The 20,801-nt window shown below is 38.5% G+C and overlaps 3 protein-coding genes and 1 pseudogene across 4 annotated transcripts; 2 read left to right on the forward strand and 2 right to left on the reverse strand.

Moving 5' to 3' along the window:
• The first annotated feature begins 966 nt into the window (after positions 1-966).
• On the forward strand, positions 967-4,270 carry LOC18585785 (laccase-12-like). The gene is made up of 6 exons (XM_007008787.3): positions 967-1,157; positions 1,308-1,459; positions 1,757-2,001; positions 2,111-2,239; positions 2,745-3,704; positions 3,800-4,270. The coding sequence occupies exons 1-6, from the start codon at positions 1,053-1,055 to the stop codon at positions 3,928-3,930; spliced, it is 1,722 nt and encodes a 573-aa protein (XP_007008849.3). The 5' UTR covers positions 967-1,052; the 3' UTR covers positions 3,931-4,270.
• A 386-nt stretch (positions 4,271-4,656) lies between these two features.
• On the reverse strand, positions 4,657-7,250 carry LOC18585786 (cation/H(+) antiporter 15 pseudogene; annotated as a pseudogene).
• A 1,355-nt stretch (positions 7,251-8,605) lies between these two features.
• Positions 8,606-11,221, reverse strand: LOC18585787 (cation/H(+) antiporter 15-like). Its single transcript, XM_018128968.2, has 3 exons — positions 11,015-11,221; positions 9,882-10,871; positions 8,606-9,763 (listed from the first exon to the last, which is right to left on the reverse strand). The coding sequence occupies exons 1-3, from the start codon at positions 11,219-11,221 to the stop codon at positions 8,606-8,608; spliced, it is 2,355 nt and encodes a 784-aa protein (XP_017984457.2).
• A 1,095-nt stretch (positions 11,222-12,316) lies between these two features.
• LOC18585788 (SNF2 domain-containing protein CLASSY 1-like) lies at positions 12,317-20,163 on the forward strand. Of its 2 annotated transcripts, none has more exons than XM_007008790.3 (7): positions 12,317-12,924; positions 13,693-13,761; positions 14,369-14,613; positions 15,090-16,526; positions 16,716-16,853; positions 17,367-19,314; positions 19,913-20,163. In XM_007008790.3, exons 2-6 carry the CDS (start codon positions 13,713-13,715, stop codon positions 19,281-19,283), a joined length of 3,786 nt encoding a protein of 1,261 aa, XP_007008852.3. In that variant the 5' UTR covers positions 12,317-12,924; positions 13,693-13,712; the 3' UTR covers positions 19,284-19,314; positions 19,913-20,163. The 2 variants fall into 2 exon arrangements, with proteins under 2 accessions (XP_007008852.3, XP_007008853.3); XM_007008791.3 differs by having other exon boundaries at positions 19,917-20,163.
• Positions 20,164-20,801: the final 638 nt, after the last annotated feature.

The following is a 20,801-nucleotide window of genomic DNA, read 5'->3' on the forward strand; positions in this document are numbered from 1 at the left end:
CTCTGACAGATTAAATAAATTTTTCTTTGCTGAGTTAGTCATTTCAGGAAATTTATTAAACACAGCGTGTAAGCTTTTAAGTCTTCCAGGCTCTTTTGATGAAAAGAAGGAAACAATTTTCAAATGAAAAGATTACAGTAACCCAACAATTGTTTTTTTGTTTTTGAGTGGGCCATTAGACATTTTCTTAATGGGAAACCATGGACTTTCCAGGATGTAATCTTTTCATTTTTCACTACTCTGAGGAAAATGTCACGTTGGGTTAATGTAAATAGCAATGCCCTCAATCTGTTTCTTTCAATGGCTTAGCCAACATCAAATTGATCCCTGTCTAATTAGAAAGTTGAGTTCAAAGAAAGTGATATGTTTCCTGTTTGCAATGTTGAAGCTTAGTTTTCCAATGGTAATGCAGGCCTCTTTTCGATAAGGATAAATTTGCTCCCACGGATTAATGCATTTTACGCGTTTTCTATGTAATAGAACAAATTTAAAAAGAAAAACAATGGGTTTGCAAAAAACCCATAAAAGAATAATCTCTATTGAGTATATGTATGTAGCTACTTGGGAAATGTTTTTGGAGCAGAGTGTTACTTTCTTGGTTTGGCTGGAAAATAATGGTTTTGACTTTCGATCTTTAATTTGATGTGTGTACATCAAGGATACATGTAAATCATTTGATATCAGAATCAGCAAATTTAACTAATTAATTAAAATATTTACAGGGACAAGACAGTTTGTTGCCCTACAAAATCTGGTGATAATGATGATTTGCTGAAAATGAAACCCCTCCCCAATGAAATCCTTGTGAAGCAAGCATTCAAGAAATTAGTCACTTTTAATAGGCTAGTGGGTGCAACAACTCCTACAGGGTTGAACTAAGTTTTGCCCGGAATACGGCCATTTTGCTGAATCAAAACCTAATCCGCCAACCTCAAACAACCTTCTAATCTTCCTATAAAGAGGCTCTCCTCTCTCACTGCCTCTCACTCGCATTCTCTCATTGATCAGCTTTCACACTCAGAAGAAAAAAGAAAGCTATAGCTAGCTTCAGGATGGAGACTTTCAAGGACTTTTCCATCATTTTCGTAGGCCTTTTCCTTCTCATTTGTTCTGCATTGTGCTTAGCAAATGCAGAAGTTCAACAGCATCAATTTGTCGTATGTCTTTCTTCTTTACTTCCTTCATTGATCCTTTCTGATTTCGTTATCAATTTAGTCTTAGTTGCTTTGTTGTTTCTTTATTCTCTTAAGCTTCTTGTTTCTTTTAGTACATTTAGCCAAATCAAACACTTTGATCTAATGAAACAGATCCAAGCAACGCCAGTGAAGAGGCTGTGCAAGACTCACAGCAGCATCACTGTCAACGGCATGTTCCCGGGGCCGACCCTGGAGGTCAAGGATGGAGACACCCTTGAAGTTAAAGTTATCAACAAAGCTAGATATAATGTCACCATTCACTGGTAATTATTAATTGCAACCTCGTGCATGCACGCATGAGATTCAGCTTTCTACATAAACATGGTTTTGTTCATGCTGATATCAACATCTACTCTTGACAACAAAGATATCTAACTTCTTAATTATCATAAATGTTTCTGTATCTCACAGGTAATAAATATCTTAAAACCGAAATAATTTGTATTATTTATTACAACTTTACTATGAACATAATTATTAGCGCATAGGACATTAAAGAAATAATTATTGTTCTCTTCAATTACCATAAGGCTAGATAATAAAGAATTTTAATTTTACAGGCATGGCATTAGGCAAATGAGAACCGGATGGGCAGATGGACCGGAATTCGTGACTCAGTGCCCAATCAGACCAGGAGGAAGTTACACCTACAGGTTCACAATCCAAGGACAAGTAGGAACATTGTGGTGGCATGCTCACAGCTCATGGCTTAGAGCCACTGTTTATGGAGCTCTGATCATCCGTCCGAAAGAAGGAGAATCCTACCCTTTCCCAAAACCCAAGCGTGAAACACCCATCCTACTAGGTAATTCAATGAATGATTCTTCAGTTTAAACAAAATCAGTTCTGATTTGGAGAGATGATTGTTATTTTGAGGATTATATCATGAATCTTATGTGATGATTATCATTCAGGTGAATGGTGGGATGCAAACCCCATTGATGTTGTGAGGGAAGCAACAAGGACAGGAGCATCTCCAAATATCTCTGATGCGTATACCATCAATGGTCAACCTGGTGACCTCTACATATGCTCCAGCAAAGGTTTGCTTTCTTAAAGCTCCTTTATTTCACGTTCTCGAGAATTCGGATGGTTCTAGTTTGTCCACTTCACTGTTAGGTACAGCGACTAAATCAAATGGAAATCATAGCCAACGGTATATAATTTAATTCTATCTGTTTACAAGCATCAGGGCCCCCATTGTTGTTTGGAAATTACACATGGAAACTCCTGGAGACAAATCTTAGGTATTAGATTAGACACGTTTAATTATCAGAACCAACACAGTTTTTTATTAACGAAAACAGAACACAGATGCTTAGATGTCAGATATCAGTTTATAGCATCTTAAAGACAACCAACCGACGGTTGCATGATGAATATTTTAACAGCAAAAAGGAGTGTGACCTACCCATGGATGGTCGAGGCCTACCAGTCTCAGTCTGATTCCTACTCAGGATAATAACCATAATAACTGAAATGTCCTGGAGATTGACATGGTTGAAAATTTTCTTTTCTTTTTTTTTTTTTTTTTTTTTTTTTTTGCAGACACTACGATTGTTCCCATAGATTCTGGCGAGACAAACCTACTAAGAGTCATCAACGCCGCCCTGAACCAACCGCTTTTCTTCACAGTGGCCAACCATAAGCTAACAGTTGTTGGTGCCGATGCCTCCTATCTTAAACCCTTCACCACTTCAGTCATCATGTTAGGCCCTGGGCAAACCACTGACGTTCTGATCAGAGGCGACCAGGCACCGGCTCAATACTACATGGCAGCCCGCGCCTACCAAAGCGCCCAAAACGCTCCCTTCGACAACACTACCACCACAGCCATTCTTGAATACAAGTCTGCCCCTTGCCCTGCCAAAAAAGGCCTCGCACCCAAACCAATTATGCCTTCTCTGCCCGCCTACAATGACACAAACACTGTCACAGCCTTCAGCCGAAGCTTTAGGAGTCCCCAAAAGGTTGAAGTCCCAACTGATATTGATGAAAGCCTCTTCTTCACAGTTGGTCTAGGACTCAACAACTGCCCACCAAATTTCCACAAGAGTCGTTGTCAAGGACCAAACGGTACACGTTTCACTGCCAGCATGAACAATGTCTCATTCGTGCTCCCGGGAAACTTCTCCCTGTTGCAAGCTCACCAACAAGGCATTCCAGGAGTATTCACCACAGATTTTCCAGGAACCCCACCAATGAAATTTGATTACACTGGAAACGTGAGCCAATCTCTCTTCCAACCTGTTACAGGAACTAAGTTGTACAAATTGAAGTATGGTTCAAGGGTACAAATCGTGATTCAAGACACAAGCATTGTCACCCCTGAGAACCACCCAATTCATCTTCACGGATACGATTTCTACATCATCGCAGAAGGCTTTGGAAACTTCAATCCTCAAAAAGACACTTCTAAATTCAATCTTGTTGATCCACCTCTCAGGAACACAGTTGCAGTGCCTGTGAATGGATGGGCAGTCATTAGATTCGTTGCGGATAATCCAGGTAACGATAGTACTTAAAGGCCATCAGATTATTTCAGATCGTCTTTCAATGGTATCCTGCATTTGATGCTCAAATTTCAACTCTTTTCTTAACAGGTGTCTGGCTAATGCACTGTCACTTGGATGTTCACATTACTTGGGGTCTGGCCATGGCTTTCTTGGTTGAGAATGGATTTGGAGAATTGCAGACTCTCCAAGCACCACCACCAGATTTGCCTATATGTTAGGATTCATCAGTTCTCCAGAAACACTACAATTAATTGAAATTCATAAGCTCAATAAGAAGGGTTAATTACCTTCTTTCTTCTTATTGTTTTTTTCCTTGTCATATTCTTAGTATACAAATTCAGGGATATTTTCCCTGAAGCTGGGGAGTAGTTTATCCTCTGTTTCATTGTTTCCTTTGAGTTAGATAAAGCGGGTGTTAAGTAGGAGATGGTGCTGTGGTTGAAACTTTCGAGTACCAGCTGAATTTAGCTTGGAACCCCGCCATGTTTTCCTGATTCCTAGTTGTATTCTTTTCCCTACAGTTGATACTAAAGATAAATTTGAAGCTTTTTTTTGAAATTTATGCCTTGTTCTTTCTTTTCATCATGATGTTATAGAATTGCAGGAGCATTGAAAGAACGACAAAATAAGAAAATTGAAAGGATTAGTCAATGTGGGTATAACAACATTGACAAGTAAGAATCTAGATTTGGTTGAAGATATGGCAACTGAACTAAGGAAAGTGTCATCCTTTATCAGAGCATGATTGAAGAAACTGGCTTTCTTTGGTCGAACAAATAAAGAAAAAAAAAGAACACCAAAGTAAAACTGTTGTGTGCAATATCTAAAATTCAATGTGATTCTAAATCTTCCAATCTAATGTTCTGAGTTTGTGACATCTTCTCAAGAAAAGAAGAAGCAACTCTTTTCTGAAAAGGTAAGACTAATGATACAAATGAAGTAGATTAGCAATCAAAGGAAGTAAATCTGGTGGAATTCTGGTTTCTTTCACCAAAATGCTGCAAAACCAGCACGGACATCATTCCCCCACAAAAATCCGGCGCAGCCATGGCATCACCAATGACCCCGAGCTCTGGATACTGTGTCCAAGCGATCAATCCTTCTTCAAACTGTGAGTTGCATCCTTGCCGCTTTCCCACAATCACAAGGTTATAGCAATTTGCTAAAGATCCAAGTGCAATCATTACTTCCTCACTGTTATCCGCCACCATCTCATGACAAACAACACAAGCATTGCCAACGTTCATAGCCTTGAAGTCTCTGAACAAAGAGTCATCCAGCTCCCTCTCATCCTCAAATCCCCTTGCACAATTTCCTCTCAAGTGAATCCTCAATACGGTGATTGCAATGTTAGGATGACTAGACATGCGTGCTGCAAAGGCTAACACCTCGCGATCGTCAGCTCCGCCAAGAAAGATCACCGCCACATTATAAGAGAAGCTATTTACACTAATATGGGTGCGCAACCCTCTGTCAACTAGGATCCCAACCGTGCACCTTGAAAATTGTTGGATGTTAGTGTTGAAAATCCGCAAGCTGCCTTCGATGCTATGGACTTCTTGGCTCTTGAAAAAGGGAACTAGAACTAGAGGCGTACGTATCGCTTCAGCAAGCCTGCAAATGGGTTCATGCATGTACTTAAATGGAGAAATCATTCTGAAGGGTTGAATATGAACTGGACCCTGTGAGTTTTGTGAGTAGTTTAGAAAAGCTCGCATGATGCTATCAGAGCCATTGGGCGTGCTAAACCTTCTTTTATGACTCTTGTAAGGGACTAGAAGTGGAACAGTTTGGGTAGAAAGTGGAACAAGATGGATCACGTAGGCACAGATTGGGTTCACTTCCGTGGGGTTCAACGCTTCAAGGAGGCTAGTGAAGCTTGGGACGTTGTCTTCATCTTCAACGCAGGAAATGATCCGTAACTCTCCGACGCTTGAAGTCATTCCAAGCGACCTACTGTGTAGTTTGACAGAGCTAGGATCAAAAGTTTTCACCTCAGGCTTGTAGAAGATTTCTATTATGGGTGTTATAATGCCATTCAGGATGACGATGCTCAACACGAAAGTTGCAAAATTCTGCTCATCTAATAGCTGCAAGATACCAGTCAGAATTAGATTAGTCCTAATTCAGAAATGCAGCTTCTTGTCGAGCTAAACATGTGGATAAAAGGGTATAGAACAAAATCTGACCTTTTGGTGTTTCCATCGAACGCCATTAAGTAGTTCATTCACACCCTGTAAACTCAAAATAAGGCTAAGCAAGATGGCAGTACTTTTTCTCATGTTGATAGATGATGAAACCAAGCAACTTCCTACTAGCTTTCCTAAATACCCCACAAGGATGAGTGCTCCAAAGATGACAAGCTCCGTCCAATCCTGTATCGCTGACAAATTGGTGAAATAACCGATGCGAACAAAGAACAAAGGCAGAAAAAACTCTGAGATCAGAAGTTCAGATTTTTGTATGATTGTTGCACCGAGAGGCGGTCCGTCTGGTATGATTAAGCCCATGATCATAGCTGCAGGGCTGAAGGATCCACCTAAAGCATCAGTGGTCACTCCCAATAACAAAGTCCAAAGTAAAATTGCTATGACATAACCCTCATTCACCGGACTCCCCCTTGGTGTTCTCTTGATAATCCAATGTAGTACTGGTCGTATAACAAAGATAGCGAATGCTATCAATCCACACAGAGAAAGGAAGGAATACATCATATGTATTGTATCTTTCTGCCCTAAAGTAATTCCGAGCATTACAATCATGCATGAAACAAGTTCGTTGAGCAATGTGATGGATGTGGAAAGTTGTCCCAACTCAGAACTTAAAAGATCAAGTTCATCCAGGGCATGGACAATAACAATGAAATAACTTAGCGACGAAACAACACTGAATTGGATGGGAAAGAATTGGCTGTCCCTAAATCCAGGAAGGAAATGGCGTAGCAATTCAGTGAGGATCATAGTGAAGAAAAAAGGGATGATCGTGCAAGACAGGCCGAATCTCCAAGTCTTCTTGGATGTTCTGGAGAGCATGGTTGCATCCATTTTGATACATATAATGAATATGTACAAGGTGGTGGCCATGTTTGACATGGTGCCGAGCACCATCATCTCTTTTGGTGCAAACATTCTTTCCATGTATGATTTGTTGCGCCCGAGGACAGAAGGTCCTAGGATAATTCCAGCCTGCAAAAGAAATCCATCAGGCGCATTCATTCAAAACAGATGAAAATTGTGATACAAACTGGTATGATCAAGCTATATATCTTTTCAAATTACTTGTTTTAAGCTGTAGATGTTCAAAACTCCATAACATTCAAAAACATCCAAAACTGATAGAAGAAATTAAAGAACCCATAAGAGTGATGAGCCTAAGAACAACATACCAAGATATTGCATACAAGTTTTGGTTGCTTTAATGGCCTGAGAACAATGTAGATCACCCGGGATATCACGACAGACAAGATGACTTGAAGCATGAAGACAGGAACGATGTAGTCTAAAGGATTACCGCTAGCAAATACGCCCTGGTAATGCATGTTCTTATTGTATAAAACGCAAACCTGAGGGTAGAGTACTGTTTTATTTACCGAGCCTGAAGCCATCCTGCTACCCTGGAAAAGCTTCAGGTCAGGCAATAAGACAGAATCTGCAGCACCACTCTATATCTTACACCTTCCTAGGAACCATATATGTTTCTGATGAGCAAATACGAGGAAAACCCACATTTAAGAAGAAAAGAAACAAATCCTAATTAGTTAGAAAACCAAATGACAAATTAAGAAATTTAAGGAACAGTTAGTCAGGTAGTTTTGGTTGTTTACTAGGAAGTCTTGTCTAAATGTTGATCGAGTTGGTTTTGCAGTTTCCATGTCTGAATTACCAGGAAGACAATTTTTTTCGGGTTAGGATCCCATTTCAATTAAACGGTTGAGATTTACAATTCTAACTATCAGATTAACTGATATTTGATTCTTTGATCTTTTTATGAATTTTGTCGTCAATAATGGTAATGAAAGTTGGAGTACTTAATTAAATCGAGCTATATATTCAGTTTTGGTGGCTTAAGTAGAAAAAAAACCAATGGCATGACAGCTTTTGGTTGTAGACAATTAGTTAACCCCCCATTAGATAGCAAGAGACAGTATTTAGAAACCGATTTACCTGTAATTAATAACCTTTCAATTTGTCTCCAAAACCAATGCAAGAACAGATGTAAAATATAGGACTGATCTTTTTTTAAATAAAAAATTTTGCTGGAGGGAGTTGTTCTAATTTGGGTTTTCTTTTTTTCAACTTATTGCTAGATTGCAATAGATAAAAATAGATGAAAATGAGTAATCAATTGAACCCTTAAATAAGAAGATATCATAAGTTCAAATAAATTTATACTATGTCCAACCTTTAAACTATAGATAATAATATTACCTTACTCCTAAATTTTGATTTATAATGGACAAAAAAGATAAGGGCTTTTTATTATGTAGAAAAATGATACTAAATTACTGGATAAAAAGTATATTTTTTAAGTTTTATTTAGTATCCAATAGCGATTTTTATTTAGAATCTAACAAGAAAAGGTAAGAGTATTAGTCTATTAGATATTCAAAAAAGAAAAAAAAAAAAACAACTGATAACTGTGCTCTTTCTCCTGAATGTTTGAATTGATTAATTAATGATGTTTCCATGTGATGATAGGCAATCTGGTATTGTTTAATCATCTGTGTTTCCATAGTTGTTACTGAATATTGGCTTGTTTTTTATTTCTTTTAACCAGTAGATTAATTAATTCTTCAATCTGGAGGAGACAATAAGCATTTGATATGTATCCCTCTTTTTGAATTGACAGCAAAATTGATGTGTTTCACTATCTCTCTATCTGAACAAGAATATACTACTTCAGCAATGCTGAAAAGGAACCAATACTATATCTCCTACGTTGGGAACTGGATCGATTTTTGGAAGTTTCACCGACCATACAATGTTGCAGGACCAGCACAGACACCGTGCCTCTACGGAAATCCTCCGAGGCAACCATGTCTCCGAGCACCCCAAGCTCTGGATGCTCAATCCAAGTTGCCATGTCTCCCTCAAGCTCTAGATTGCTCCCTTGACGTTTCCCTACCATGACAAGGTCATACTTGTTCTCTAGAGATCTGATCCAACTCAAAATTTCAACGCTGTTGTTTACTTGGACCTCCAAACATTGTACAAAATTATAGTTTTCGGTTTTTGCCTTGAATTCTGTTAACAACTTGTCGTCAAGCTGCTGCTCTAATTCACTTTGATGTACATTTTCTCTCACGATGATCCTCATTACCGTGATTTGGACACGAGGATGGCCTGACATTCGAGCTGCTAATGCCAAGGCCTCGCGGTCGTCAGGTCCACCTACAAACAGCACAGCAATGTTGCAGGAGAATTCAGCACAGGTCACGCAGCTCAACCCCCTTTGTACCAGGATTCCAACCGTGCAAGGTGCGTAGGCTTGCGTTTGCACGTTGAAACAGCGGAAGCTGGCATTGATTTCACCGACTTGGCTTTTGTGGAATGGGACGATGATGAGAGGAACATGCTTTGCTTGAGCTAGCCTGCAGACGTTTTCGTACATGGTCTTATATGGAGCAATCGAGGTGTAGGGCTGAACCGTGACGGATTGTTCCGAAGTTTTTGAATAATTAGTGAAGGCTCGCATAATTCGGTCTGTGCGGTTGCGCCCCACCTTTTTGTAAGGGGCTAGAAGCGGTGTTGCTCGACCAACAAGCTCCACAAGATGGACCACGTAGGCGCATATGGTGCTCACCGGCGTCGGATTAGATGCTTCTAGGAGAGTGATAATGCCATGGACGTCATCTTCATTGTGAATACAAAGAAGAATCCTTAATTCCCCAAAGCTTGAGGTCGAATGCAGTGACATTGTACTTAGTTTTGCGGACAACGAGGTTTCGAGTCTAAGATGAGGCTTGTAAAAGTATTCTATCAGGGGCATTGCAATGGCAGTGACGGTGAGATTGGACAGGATTAGTAGAACAAAGGATTGCTCGTCTATACGCTGAAGCAAAATTAGACTATGGTAAGAAAACATGATTGTGACGGTATAGATATGGATAATCACTCTGAATTTAATAGGATAAAACTAGTAGGAAGCAAAAGAACATTTGTGGACTAACCCGTTTTGTGAGAAATCTGATGAAATAAATAAACTTGAGTACACCCTTCACATTCAACATCGAGCTGAGCAAAAGAACATATCTGACCCTCATTTTGCAGAAACATGAATGCAAACAGACTGACAGGAGTTTCGCTAGAAATCCTGTGATGATGATCAATAGCAGTGCATTGAACTCTTTCCAATCCCGTATTTCAACTATGTTCGCGAGACGACCCAATCGAAGATAGAAAAAGGGCATAAAAAATTCATTGATGATCAGTTCAGATTTCTCTACTATTGCTGCACCTAGAGGCGGTCCATTTGGTACGATCAGTCCCATAGCAATAATCCCTGGTAGGAAGCTCAGGCCTATAGCGTCGCTGATTGCTCCCATTGCGAAAGCCCCAAGTAGAGTTGCAACAACATATAATTGATCTACTTGTTTTCCCTCTGGTGTTGTCCTGATAATCCATGATATTGTTGGCCGTACGGCATACAATGCGAAGATTGGGAATGCAGCAAACGAAAGCATAGCTTCAATCGATAATGATTTTGTTTGGCTTGACATAATCAACGTCGCCAAGATTGCCCATCCAACCAAATCATTGATCATTGCAGAAGACATGGCAAGTTGGCCTAGCTCCGATGTTAAGAGCTTGAGCTCATCCATACCATAGGCAACATCAGATAAAAAACTTGTTGACAGGATACCGCATACTGTAAAAGCGGCGATTCCTCCTTGAAATCCTGGCAGGAAATCCCTTAGCAAGTTAAAGAGAGCATAACTGATTCCAAGAGGAACTAATATGGATAATAGGCCAAGACTCCAGTCGTCCCTTGCTGTTCTAAAGATCATCCTGGTATCCGTTTTCACTGTAATCAAGAATATAAAGGAGATATTGGAAAATAAGCAGAGGGTATTGACAGCCAACATCTCCTTAGCTGGATATAAATTATCCATTAATGTTGTGTACCGCCCTAGCACCGAAGGTCCTAACAGGAGTCCAGTCTGAAATTAACAAAAACAGTTTCAAAATTCAACTTCTTTATCATCGATCCTGAAGTAAATTTCAGCACCATGAGACAAACCACACGTTAAAAGGATCATACCAACAAAACAAAAATGAAGAGACATATGCAACCAAACCATACCAGTACATTGCAGACAACTTTAGGCTGTTTCAAGGGCCTTAGAAGGAAGTATACTGCCCGAGAGAGTATGAAAAACAAGATTATTTGAAACATGGCAAGAGGGATGAAATAATCCAAAGGGTTCTCTCCATACCAAATGCCTTTCGAGTACATATTGCGTTCATACAATATGCATAACTTGGGGTAAATGGTCTCGTTTATTGCCATTTTGCTCTACCCCCCTGTGAAAGTTTTCTGGTCAGGCAGATCCAAGAATTTCTTCTTGTCTCCTGACCAGTTTTTGTCAATGCCCTGAAATGCTTTGACCATCAAAAAAAAGTCTCCTGCCAGTGCCATATATATATATATATATATTCAAGGAATCCTGAGTGTAAAAATAGCTTCCACAAGCAATAACGACCTGGCCAAGGTAAAATTGAGGGAATTGAAGGGCTTGGTAGTTTCTGGTCGGCTCATTGATTCTGAATCTTTTCTGTTTTGCCTCAAATAAGGTGCTAACAACTTGTTCTTTATAAGGTCTAATGCCTTCTTTTTTTTTTTCTTTTTCTCTCTTTTAAAGCATGAGTCGTGAGGAGTAACATGAGGGAAAATGTTCTATTATTAGCATATATAGGCTCAGCGTTTGATGAAAAATACAGGGCCTGTTAATATTAGCAAAACAACTTTGAGGAATTTGGCAGCTAGCTTAACATATATAGGGCGTACAATTAAGTAACTAGATTGCTCGGTTACAAATTATCCAAATAATTAATTTCTAAATCAAAACATCGACAAATTTATACGTAATTTGAAAATCTTTTAAAAGTTAATACTAATCCAAAATATTTACTATTTCACTGTTCATTATACAATAATTATGTGATTAGAGGCAGTATTCTTCGTTTATGGGAAATCTTAATGTTAAGAATCATAAAATTGATATACTTAAAACACTCAAAACAACATCATGCTCATGCTTTCTTGTCATGCTATGGTTAATTAAGACAAACTTTCCTTGCATGTTTTATTGATATGCATGGGAAGCATGCATTGAAACAAAACTTGAACTTCAAAGCCAAAAACAAAAAGAAAGTTATATTTTCCCACTTGCATTCTAGATAAAAGCAGCTGAATCCACTGGTAAATTACCATCAGGATGAATTTTTGGGCCAAGACCAAATCCCATTTGGTATTTGTATATGACCCTAATAAGGTTGTGAACTATGGGCTTAGCTTGAAAGTACTGTTGGAAAAGTATAAAAGCCCATTCCAAAAACAGGCTAAAAGAAGAAAAGTGAAGTGATCTTCTTTATCTGAGAATCAGCACTGGCTCTAAACACAAGGAGGGGTGGGAAGAGTGAGTGACCCATCCCACAAGCAGAAAGCTTGACATTTTGGTAATGAAGAAAAAAGAAGGAAAAAACATAAAAAAACACTAACTTGCAGTCCCCTCCTCCCCCTGCCTCTGATATTACACGTGCTGCTAACCTAACTTCGAAATCATCATTTCATCAGCAAAACCAAGTCCAGCAGTTTCGGTGGTTCCCACACCTGCAAACTCAACTCTCAATGATCAATCACTGCCGCCCATTCACAAACGCTCCTTCCCATTTCACCCTCCTCTTCCTTCCGTATTCATCCGACTTGCCATTGAAAGCAAAAAAGTTTCCATGGCCAGGGGCGGGCCCTTCACTTTAAGTCATGCAAGCGCAAGCACAAACCCCAAGATTCTCAGACATATAAATAGAATTCTTCGCCCCGCTGTCCTTTTCTATCCCTTCCTTTTTGTTTTGTCCTTTTTTTTTACTCTGCTATCACTCACACTCACTCGTTTCTTCACTTGGTTGTTCCGCTTCTCCAAGTTTGTTCATTTCAGGCTATATAATCTATCAGGAGTCTGATTATTTTTAAGACCCAGATGCTGTTTTCAGGTGAGTGTAGCTAGAACTGACCCTTTCTTAGATAATAATCATGATCGTGTCAATGATCTCCATATTTTAAGAACACAGACACTCTAGTAGATACTCAGCTATCTGCTAATCGTTTTTCTACACTATTTATGTGAAAGATGGTTTCTTTTTGTGCTACTTTTTGAGTTTTGTTCACACCTTTTGCGTTCTATACAAATCTCCATAGCTGTGTAAGCACTGTGGATTGAAAATTTTGTTAATGGATTCAAAAGCAGCCGTCTTTGTAATCAATCCCCACAAAATTTAGTTAAGTTGGATTGTGTCATGCTTTATTTTCTTCTGAAGGCAAAAAATTTGCTCTTGTTTTGCTCTTCTGGTGGTTGCATGAAATGGATGCTTGTATTCAGTCAACTGTATATCTGCTTTTTATGGTAAAGTCTCATCTTTCTTTTGCATTTTCTCCATTCCCTTTTCTTCTGTATGATAATCTATGGAATTTTCTTTTATCGGGTAATAAACGAGTGATCCTGCCATTGTTCAGGTAAAATAGGCTGTTTTCTGGCTTTACTGTCATAGTTTTATTGAAGTTTGACTGTTATAAAGGAGTGATCCTTCTTAACCTTGACGAACCTGTGTGTTAGATTACATTTTCTACTAATGTATATTTACCCTTCTTTTCAGTTTATCTTAAGTTTAATTTGCCAAAATGATCTTGAAAGGCTGTTTGTTTCAAGCTCATTTTTGCAGATATCTGTGATTCTATAACCTGATTCCTTTATTTCATTGCAGAGCCTTGTTAACTGATAACAATGAGAAAAAGGCAGTTATATCAATCCAAGCATCCATTTAATACATATCGTAAGCATTACCTCCTATCGACCTGTACTTTTATTGTATTTCTTTCTTTATTGATTTTCTTCATTTGAATTGGACTCAAACAGATTTCAATGCACGTGTAGTTTTTGAGTAGTTTATCATGTAACTGGGCCATTATATTTGTGACATTTTACTTGTAATGAAAGGAGAAAACTGCCAAACTTTGTTTAATCAGCCAGAAAAATGCAAATGTAACTGAATCAGAGTTTCTTCTTGTTGTAATTGAACAATAAAAGTATTTGGACAGAGTCACCGAATTGTTAGTGTAGTTATGGCCTTGCTGGGATCGCTATACTGGATGTTTTGCATCGTGAGCATCTATATGCGGAGGATTTGTAACTAACTTCATAAAGTTCCTTTGAATCATTACATCAAATTCATCACAAACAGATAAAACCTCCCAATAGCTGGCAGTTCCTTGAAGTTAATTTTGCAACTAGTTATCTTTAAATGGTTGAAGTTTATATTTCATTTAAAAGATTATCCACTTCCATCTTTTCTTTTTAAATGTGAATTTTATTTTTTGTTGTATTGTTATTTCTCACTGTTCTTTGATTTTGCATCACTCCACTGATTTTATGTTTGACAGCTTTTGAGGTCCTCTTCTGCGGTTCATGGCAAGCTGTGGAACTCATAAGAATTAAGAATGGGGTCATGACTATGCATCTGATAGATGATCAATATCTGATTGAGAAACAACCATTCTCTGATTTTCGTGTTAAGTCTAGGCAGGCAACTTTATCTGACTGCACCTGCTTTTTGAGGCCTGGTATTGACGTATGCATTCTTTCAGCCTCTCCGCTGACAGGGATTAATGAAGAGAATCCAGAGCCTGTAAGTTATGCTTTCTTCAGGCAGAGCACTCCAGGCTTCATAATTTGAAATTTATTACCATTTGGGGACTTAATATGTTATAAGGTGGATTTATGCAGCTTGCATTTATACATTGCAGCTTTTGCTGACTTCTGTCATTTGGAATTAGCCTTCTTTCTTTATTTCTCATACCTTGCAATGCTTAAATGGAATAATGTCTGACAATGAAGTAAATTAATTTCCCTTCACAAATTGACCATAAGAATGGCTCATAGGGGGCATAAATTAAATGCTGATATTCTTGTCGTGTGTGGATATCTATTTATGCTAATCTTTAAATACTTGGTTAAATAGTTTATCATTTCTTTGATGCTACTGAGTGACATATTTACCATCTTGCTAAAACTCTGTTTCCAACGTTTACTTAGCTTTTTTAGATGTTGGAAAGTTGTACTTGCTGCTTTCAGTTTTGATCTTCTGATTCTTGCTCTGGTTAGGTTTGGGTTGATGCTAAAATAAGTTCGATCGAGAGGAAGCCCCACAACTCTCAATGCTCCTGCCAGTTTTATGTTAACTTGTATGTTAATCAAGGTCCTCTTGGTTCTGAGAAAGTAATTTTGAGCAAAGAGACTGAAGTAGTAGGAATCGATCAGATTTCTGTCCTCCAAAGGCTTGAAAAGCATGCATGTGATGATCAGCACTATGGATGGAATTTCTCTGAGGACTGCTCTGAATTGAGACGAACTAAGATATTTTTGGGGAAATTCTTATCTGATATATCATGGTTGCTTGTTACATCTGTTTTGAAGCGAATTGCATTTGATGTGAGATCTGTGCAGAACAAGATTGTCTATCAAATTCTGGGAGAAGATGATAGCAGTCCCTTAAATTCTCATAATTATCTCCATGCTGTAAATTTCAAGGTAGACAATGGTATTTCCGTATCCGATGTGGTCCGACTTGACCCCCACCAAAATAATGAAGCTGGTGCTGCTTGTAGTGCACATGAGATCAGACAATGGCCAGTTTATGATGCTATGAACTTGCGACGCTCTAAACGCAGGAATGTACAACCTGAGCGTTTCCTTGGTTGCGATAGTTCTCTGGAGACAGATATTAGCTGGGTTCGAACAGCTCCATTGAGAACCGGCAACTGGAGAGAAGAGGAAGAAGAACAAGAACTAGAGGAAGATATGAACTTACCACTATCATACTTGTTTGGCATGAATGCAAGTACTTCAAAAGAGCTTACCCAGTGCGAAACAAGTGATGTGTGCAAAAGTAAGAATATATCAAGGGAGTTCAAATCAGATGTGGCTGGCCCAAGGAAATCAAGTGTGAATTATCCAAGGAGATCAGGTGCGACTAATCCAAGGAAGCATCAAAATAGTCTTGCTATTGTTCCTGTGTCTTCTGAAAGTGATCCTCTTGCCTCTGGACACTGTCATGCCCCAAAATTTCCAAGAAGTCATGCAGAAGAGGTTGAAAAAGTATCTTTGAATTATTATAGTGTGAAACGCTCTCGTACAACTCATAGGAAGAAAATTCCTGCTTTAGAATATATGGATTATGAAAGTACATGGAAGGGAAGATCTTTCTCAAAGAAAGGACAGAATAAAAGTCATCGTTCTGTTCATACAAGAAAGGAAGATTATGATGAGCCAATAACTTACAAAAGAACAACAATAAGTGCAGGTGCATACAATAAACTGATTAATTCATATATGAAGAACATTGATTCTACATTCACAAAAGAAGAGCCGCACATTATTGATCAGTGGAATCAGTTTAAGGAAGCAGCATCCTCAGAAATGAGTAGAAAAACAGAACCAGAACAACCCTCTGTTGAGGATGAGGGAGATATGTCAGATACTGAAATATTGTGGAGAGAAATGGAACTATGTATGGCATCAGCTTACTTTGAGGAAGATGAGGTAGAGCTTTTGAAATTTTTTTCTGGATCAAAATTCTTATATGTGATAATCTGTTGATATAAACACCTTCACCCCACCCCCACCCCCCAACTATGCAGGTTTCTTTGTGGTTAATGTATTTATACTGGCAAATTTGTGTCTCAGTTAAACTTCTCTTCTTGATGGTTAATTCAGTTTAATTATTCTCAGGCTAGAGTATCTGCTGAGTCTCTGCGGAAATCTAGTGGAAATTGTCAGCATGATTTCAAACTGGATGAAGAAATTGGGGTTCTATGTCGTATCTGTGGCTTTGTGAGAACTGAAATAAAATATGTTTCTGCACCATTTGTAAGTTTGAAACTCATGCTTCTTTTCTTTTTGTTGTCTGTCTCCAAAAGGACATCATTTTATGTTGCATTGCCACATTTTATAGCAAGGAAGAAAGGAAGCTTTATAACTACTAATTGTGAAATATTTGGTACAATGATCTCCAATTCGAGAACGGGATGTCTCAGTTCCTTTCTGGGCTTTCTGTTCTACATATATGCAGGTATCATTGTTGGCTGCATGGATGCTTGCATGCATTGCCAGCATTTGGATGTGTCTTCTTGTTGGTATTTTTATGGGTTAATTACGTATTTAGTACTTCATTTATAGCAAAACTGTCAATTTGGTACCTGAAGAAAAAAATTCGCATTTAGATACTCCCAACTTTTGTTTTAACAAGCAGATTACATGATGCATTAACTCCGTTAGTCAAATTAGTGACATGTCCAAAAACACCTTACCACTTGTCTAAAAGGTCATGCCTTTTATTCTTTTTTATTTTCAATTTTTTTAATTTTCTTTTTTTTTTTCTAGCTGGAACATAAAAGCTGGATAGCAGATGGTAAAGTTTGCAGTGAAGAGGAGCCAGAGCATAAAACAGATGGAGATGAGGCCTTGAATCTTTTCTGCAATTACACTTCTATAGATACTCCATTATCAGAAGAAAATGACAATGTGTGGGCCCTAATCCCTGAACTTAAGAAGAAATTACACTTCCACCAGAAAAGGGCCTTTGAATTCTTATGGCAAAACGTTGCGGGTTCTTTGACACCTGCACTTATGGAAACAGCATCTAAAAAAACAGGTGGTTGTGTAGTTTCTCATTCACCAGGAGCTGGAAAGACTCTTCTCATTATTGCATTCCTTACTAGCTACTTGAAGTTATTCCCAGGAAAGAGGCCATTGGTCCTTGCTCCGAAGACAACTCTATACACCTGGTATAAGGAATTTATCAAGTGGGAAATTCCTATACCTGTTCATTTGATTCATGGACGTAGAACTTATAGAGTCTTCAAGAAGCAGTCAGTAAGGCTGCATGGAGCTCCGAAACCTAGTCAAGATGTTATGCATGTTTTGGATTGTCTAGAGAAAATACAGAAGTGGCATGCACAACCAAGTGTTCTTGTTATGGGTTACACCTCATTCCTGACATTAATGCGAGAAGATTCAAAGTTTGAGCACAGAAAGTTTATGGCTAAAGTGCTTCGTGAAAGTCCAGGGCTCTTGGTATTGGATGAAGGGCACAACCCCAGAAGTACTAAATCAAGGTTGAGAAAGGTTTTGATGAAAGTTGAAACGGATCTGAGGATATTGCTTTCGGGCACATTGTTTCAGAACAACTTCTGTGAATATTTCAACACCTTGTGCCTAGCAAGACCAAAATTTGTGTATGAAGTGTTGAGGGAATTGGACCCTAAATCCAAAAAGAAGAAGAGTCAGTTTGACAAGGCACGCAATTTGTTAGAGAACAGAGCAAGAAAATTCTTCATAGACAAAATTGCCAGGAAGATTGATTCTAGCGAAGGAGAAGAGAGGTTGCATGGTCTTAACATGTTGAGAAACATCACAAATGGATTTATCGATGTGTATGAAGGTGGGAATTCAGACAGCCTCCCTGGTTTACAAATTTACACCTTAATGATGAACTCAACGGACGTACAACATGAGATTTTGGTGAAACTTCACAAAATAATGGCTGGATATAGTGGCTATCCGTTGGAACTGGAACTTTTGATAACTCTTGCATCGATACATCCTAGTTTGGTCAGGACTTCAAACTGTGTTAATAAGTTTTTCAGTCCAGAAGAGTTGATGGCACTTGAGAAGATCAAGTTTGATTTTAAGAAAGGGTCCAAGGTGATGTTTGTTTTGAACCTTGTTTATCGAGTCATCAAGAAGGAAAAGGTTCTCATTTTTTGCCACAATATTGCCCCCATTAATTTGTTTATCGAATTATTTGAGATAGTTTTTCGATGGCGGAAGGGTAGAGAAATATTGGTCCTTACAGGAGACTTGGAGCTATTTGAAAGAGGACGAGTGATGGACAAGTTTGAGGAACCAGGTGGCGCTTCAAGGATACTACTTGCTTCAATTACAGCGTGTGCTGAAGGCATTAGTTTGACAGCTGCATCGCGGGTGATTTTATTGGATTCAGAATGGAATCCTTCCAAGACAAAGCAGGCTATTGCACGGGCTTTTCGGCCTGGTCAGCAAAAGGTTGTTTTTGTCTATCAGCTCTTGGCAACAGGCACACTTGAAGAAGATAAGTACCGTAGGACCACATGGAAGGAATGGGTATCAAGTATGATTTTTAGTGAGGCATTTGTGGAGGACCCGTCTCGCTGGCAAGCAGAAAAGATCGAAGATGATGTATTGAGGGAGATAGTGGCAGAGGACAAAGTTAAGTCGTTCCATATGATTATGAAAAATGAAAAGGCTTCTACTGGTTGATCAGAGACTAGCTTCCTATGACAGTAAAAACGTAAGAAATTGTCTCATTTTTGTTACAGATAAATGATCCTTACATGCATGCATGTGTGTATATCTATTTTTGTGTATGATTATGCGGTTGAGTCTCCTTCACTTCCTGCTATAATCAGTGGAGAAAGAGATGGGATTGAAATATTCGACTTAGTCAACTTAATGAAAAGCAAGATAAATGTTGGTCTGTATCATAAGTCCCAGATACTAAATTTGGAATATAAGTGACCAGATGATATGTTTGAACACATCACAACTGCATCCTCCTCCTAGGAACATACTTTGAATTGTACAAAAGTGAGTAGTGACCATTACAGATCAGTACTTCAGCCCCTTAATATAGAAGTCTGTGGGCATCTACGAAACCAACCCACCCACAAATAGAAAGAAGGAAAGCATATGACTAAATAAAAAATGCTGAATGGTTAATCTGTTGATCTTTCTCTTCAGTCATTCTGCATTCATGTAATATTGTTGCTTTTGCATCGACTTTACATGTATTTTCTTTCTCCTTGACTTGCAATGTGGTTTATACTTGTGCTATGACTAAACCTGTTCTGCAGCTTTATATTTTGTCTTTGTTTTTGTTGTTTTGGTAGATAGGAAGTCTAAGGAAGAGGGGGATTCGAACCTTGAACATTGAATCTCGTCAAGGAGAGATAACAACCGCTAGGCCAATCTTGGATTGTTTCTCTTCAGCTTGCTTTATAATATGTTTCTAGCAATAGACCATTATCATTATGCTTTTCACAGCAAACAATTTCAACTTGTCAAATGACATGGATCTTCCTGGCTGTTCAGAGTTTTTTTTTTTTTTTTTTTATCATATTGATTTCATTTAAACATTATATATGATGCTTGTATGTTTATCAAACCGCAACTGGAGCCTGCACACGAGAGTAGTATGTTCTTATAGGGATATAATCTGCGATCATATAAGCACTAATGAATTAGATCCTAGCAGAACTGTTCTAAACTTCTATACCTTTGGAAAACTTTTGGGGCAGGGAGCTACTAGCACTGGTAAATCCTACAAGCAGATTTTGGTGTCGGCAGGGTTAAAAAAAATGTGCATCACAAGTAGAATTCTCACCCCATTTTGTCAAACAAAGGGGTTTTAACTGTTGATCATGCCACAGTGAAAAGTTCTCTCTCTTTTACACCAAATCAGGGAGAAAGAGAGGGAGAGGGAGAGATTAAGAATTGTTAAATGTCAAAAACCATGGGTGGGAATAGAGGGGTTTGGGAGAGCCTGAAACCAGGAATGTTGAAAACCCTGCTCTTTTTTCTCTATTAACTTGTAGTCATGACATCAACAATGAACAATTAGCCATACAATAATATATACACAAGAGTTGTTTTGGATTAAGTTCTTGGGAAATGATTCGTCCTGTGGAAAGTTCCATGAACCAAACGCTCACGACAAGTTGGCAACCTTAAAAAAACATTCCAACTTGGAAATTAAAATAAAAAAAAAAAAACTTTCAC

Source organism: Theobroma cacao, chromosome 10 (genome assembly GCF_053813885.1).
Source record: "Theobroma cacao isolate CCN51 chromosome 10, ASM5381388v1, whole genome shotgun sequence".
Taxonomy (NCBI): Eukaryota; Viridiplantae; Streptophyta; class Magnoliopsida; order Malvales; family Malvaceae; genus Theobroma; species Theobroma cacao.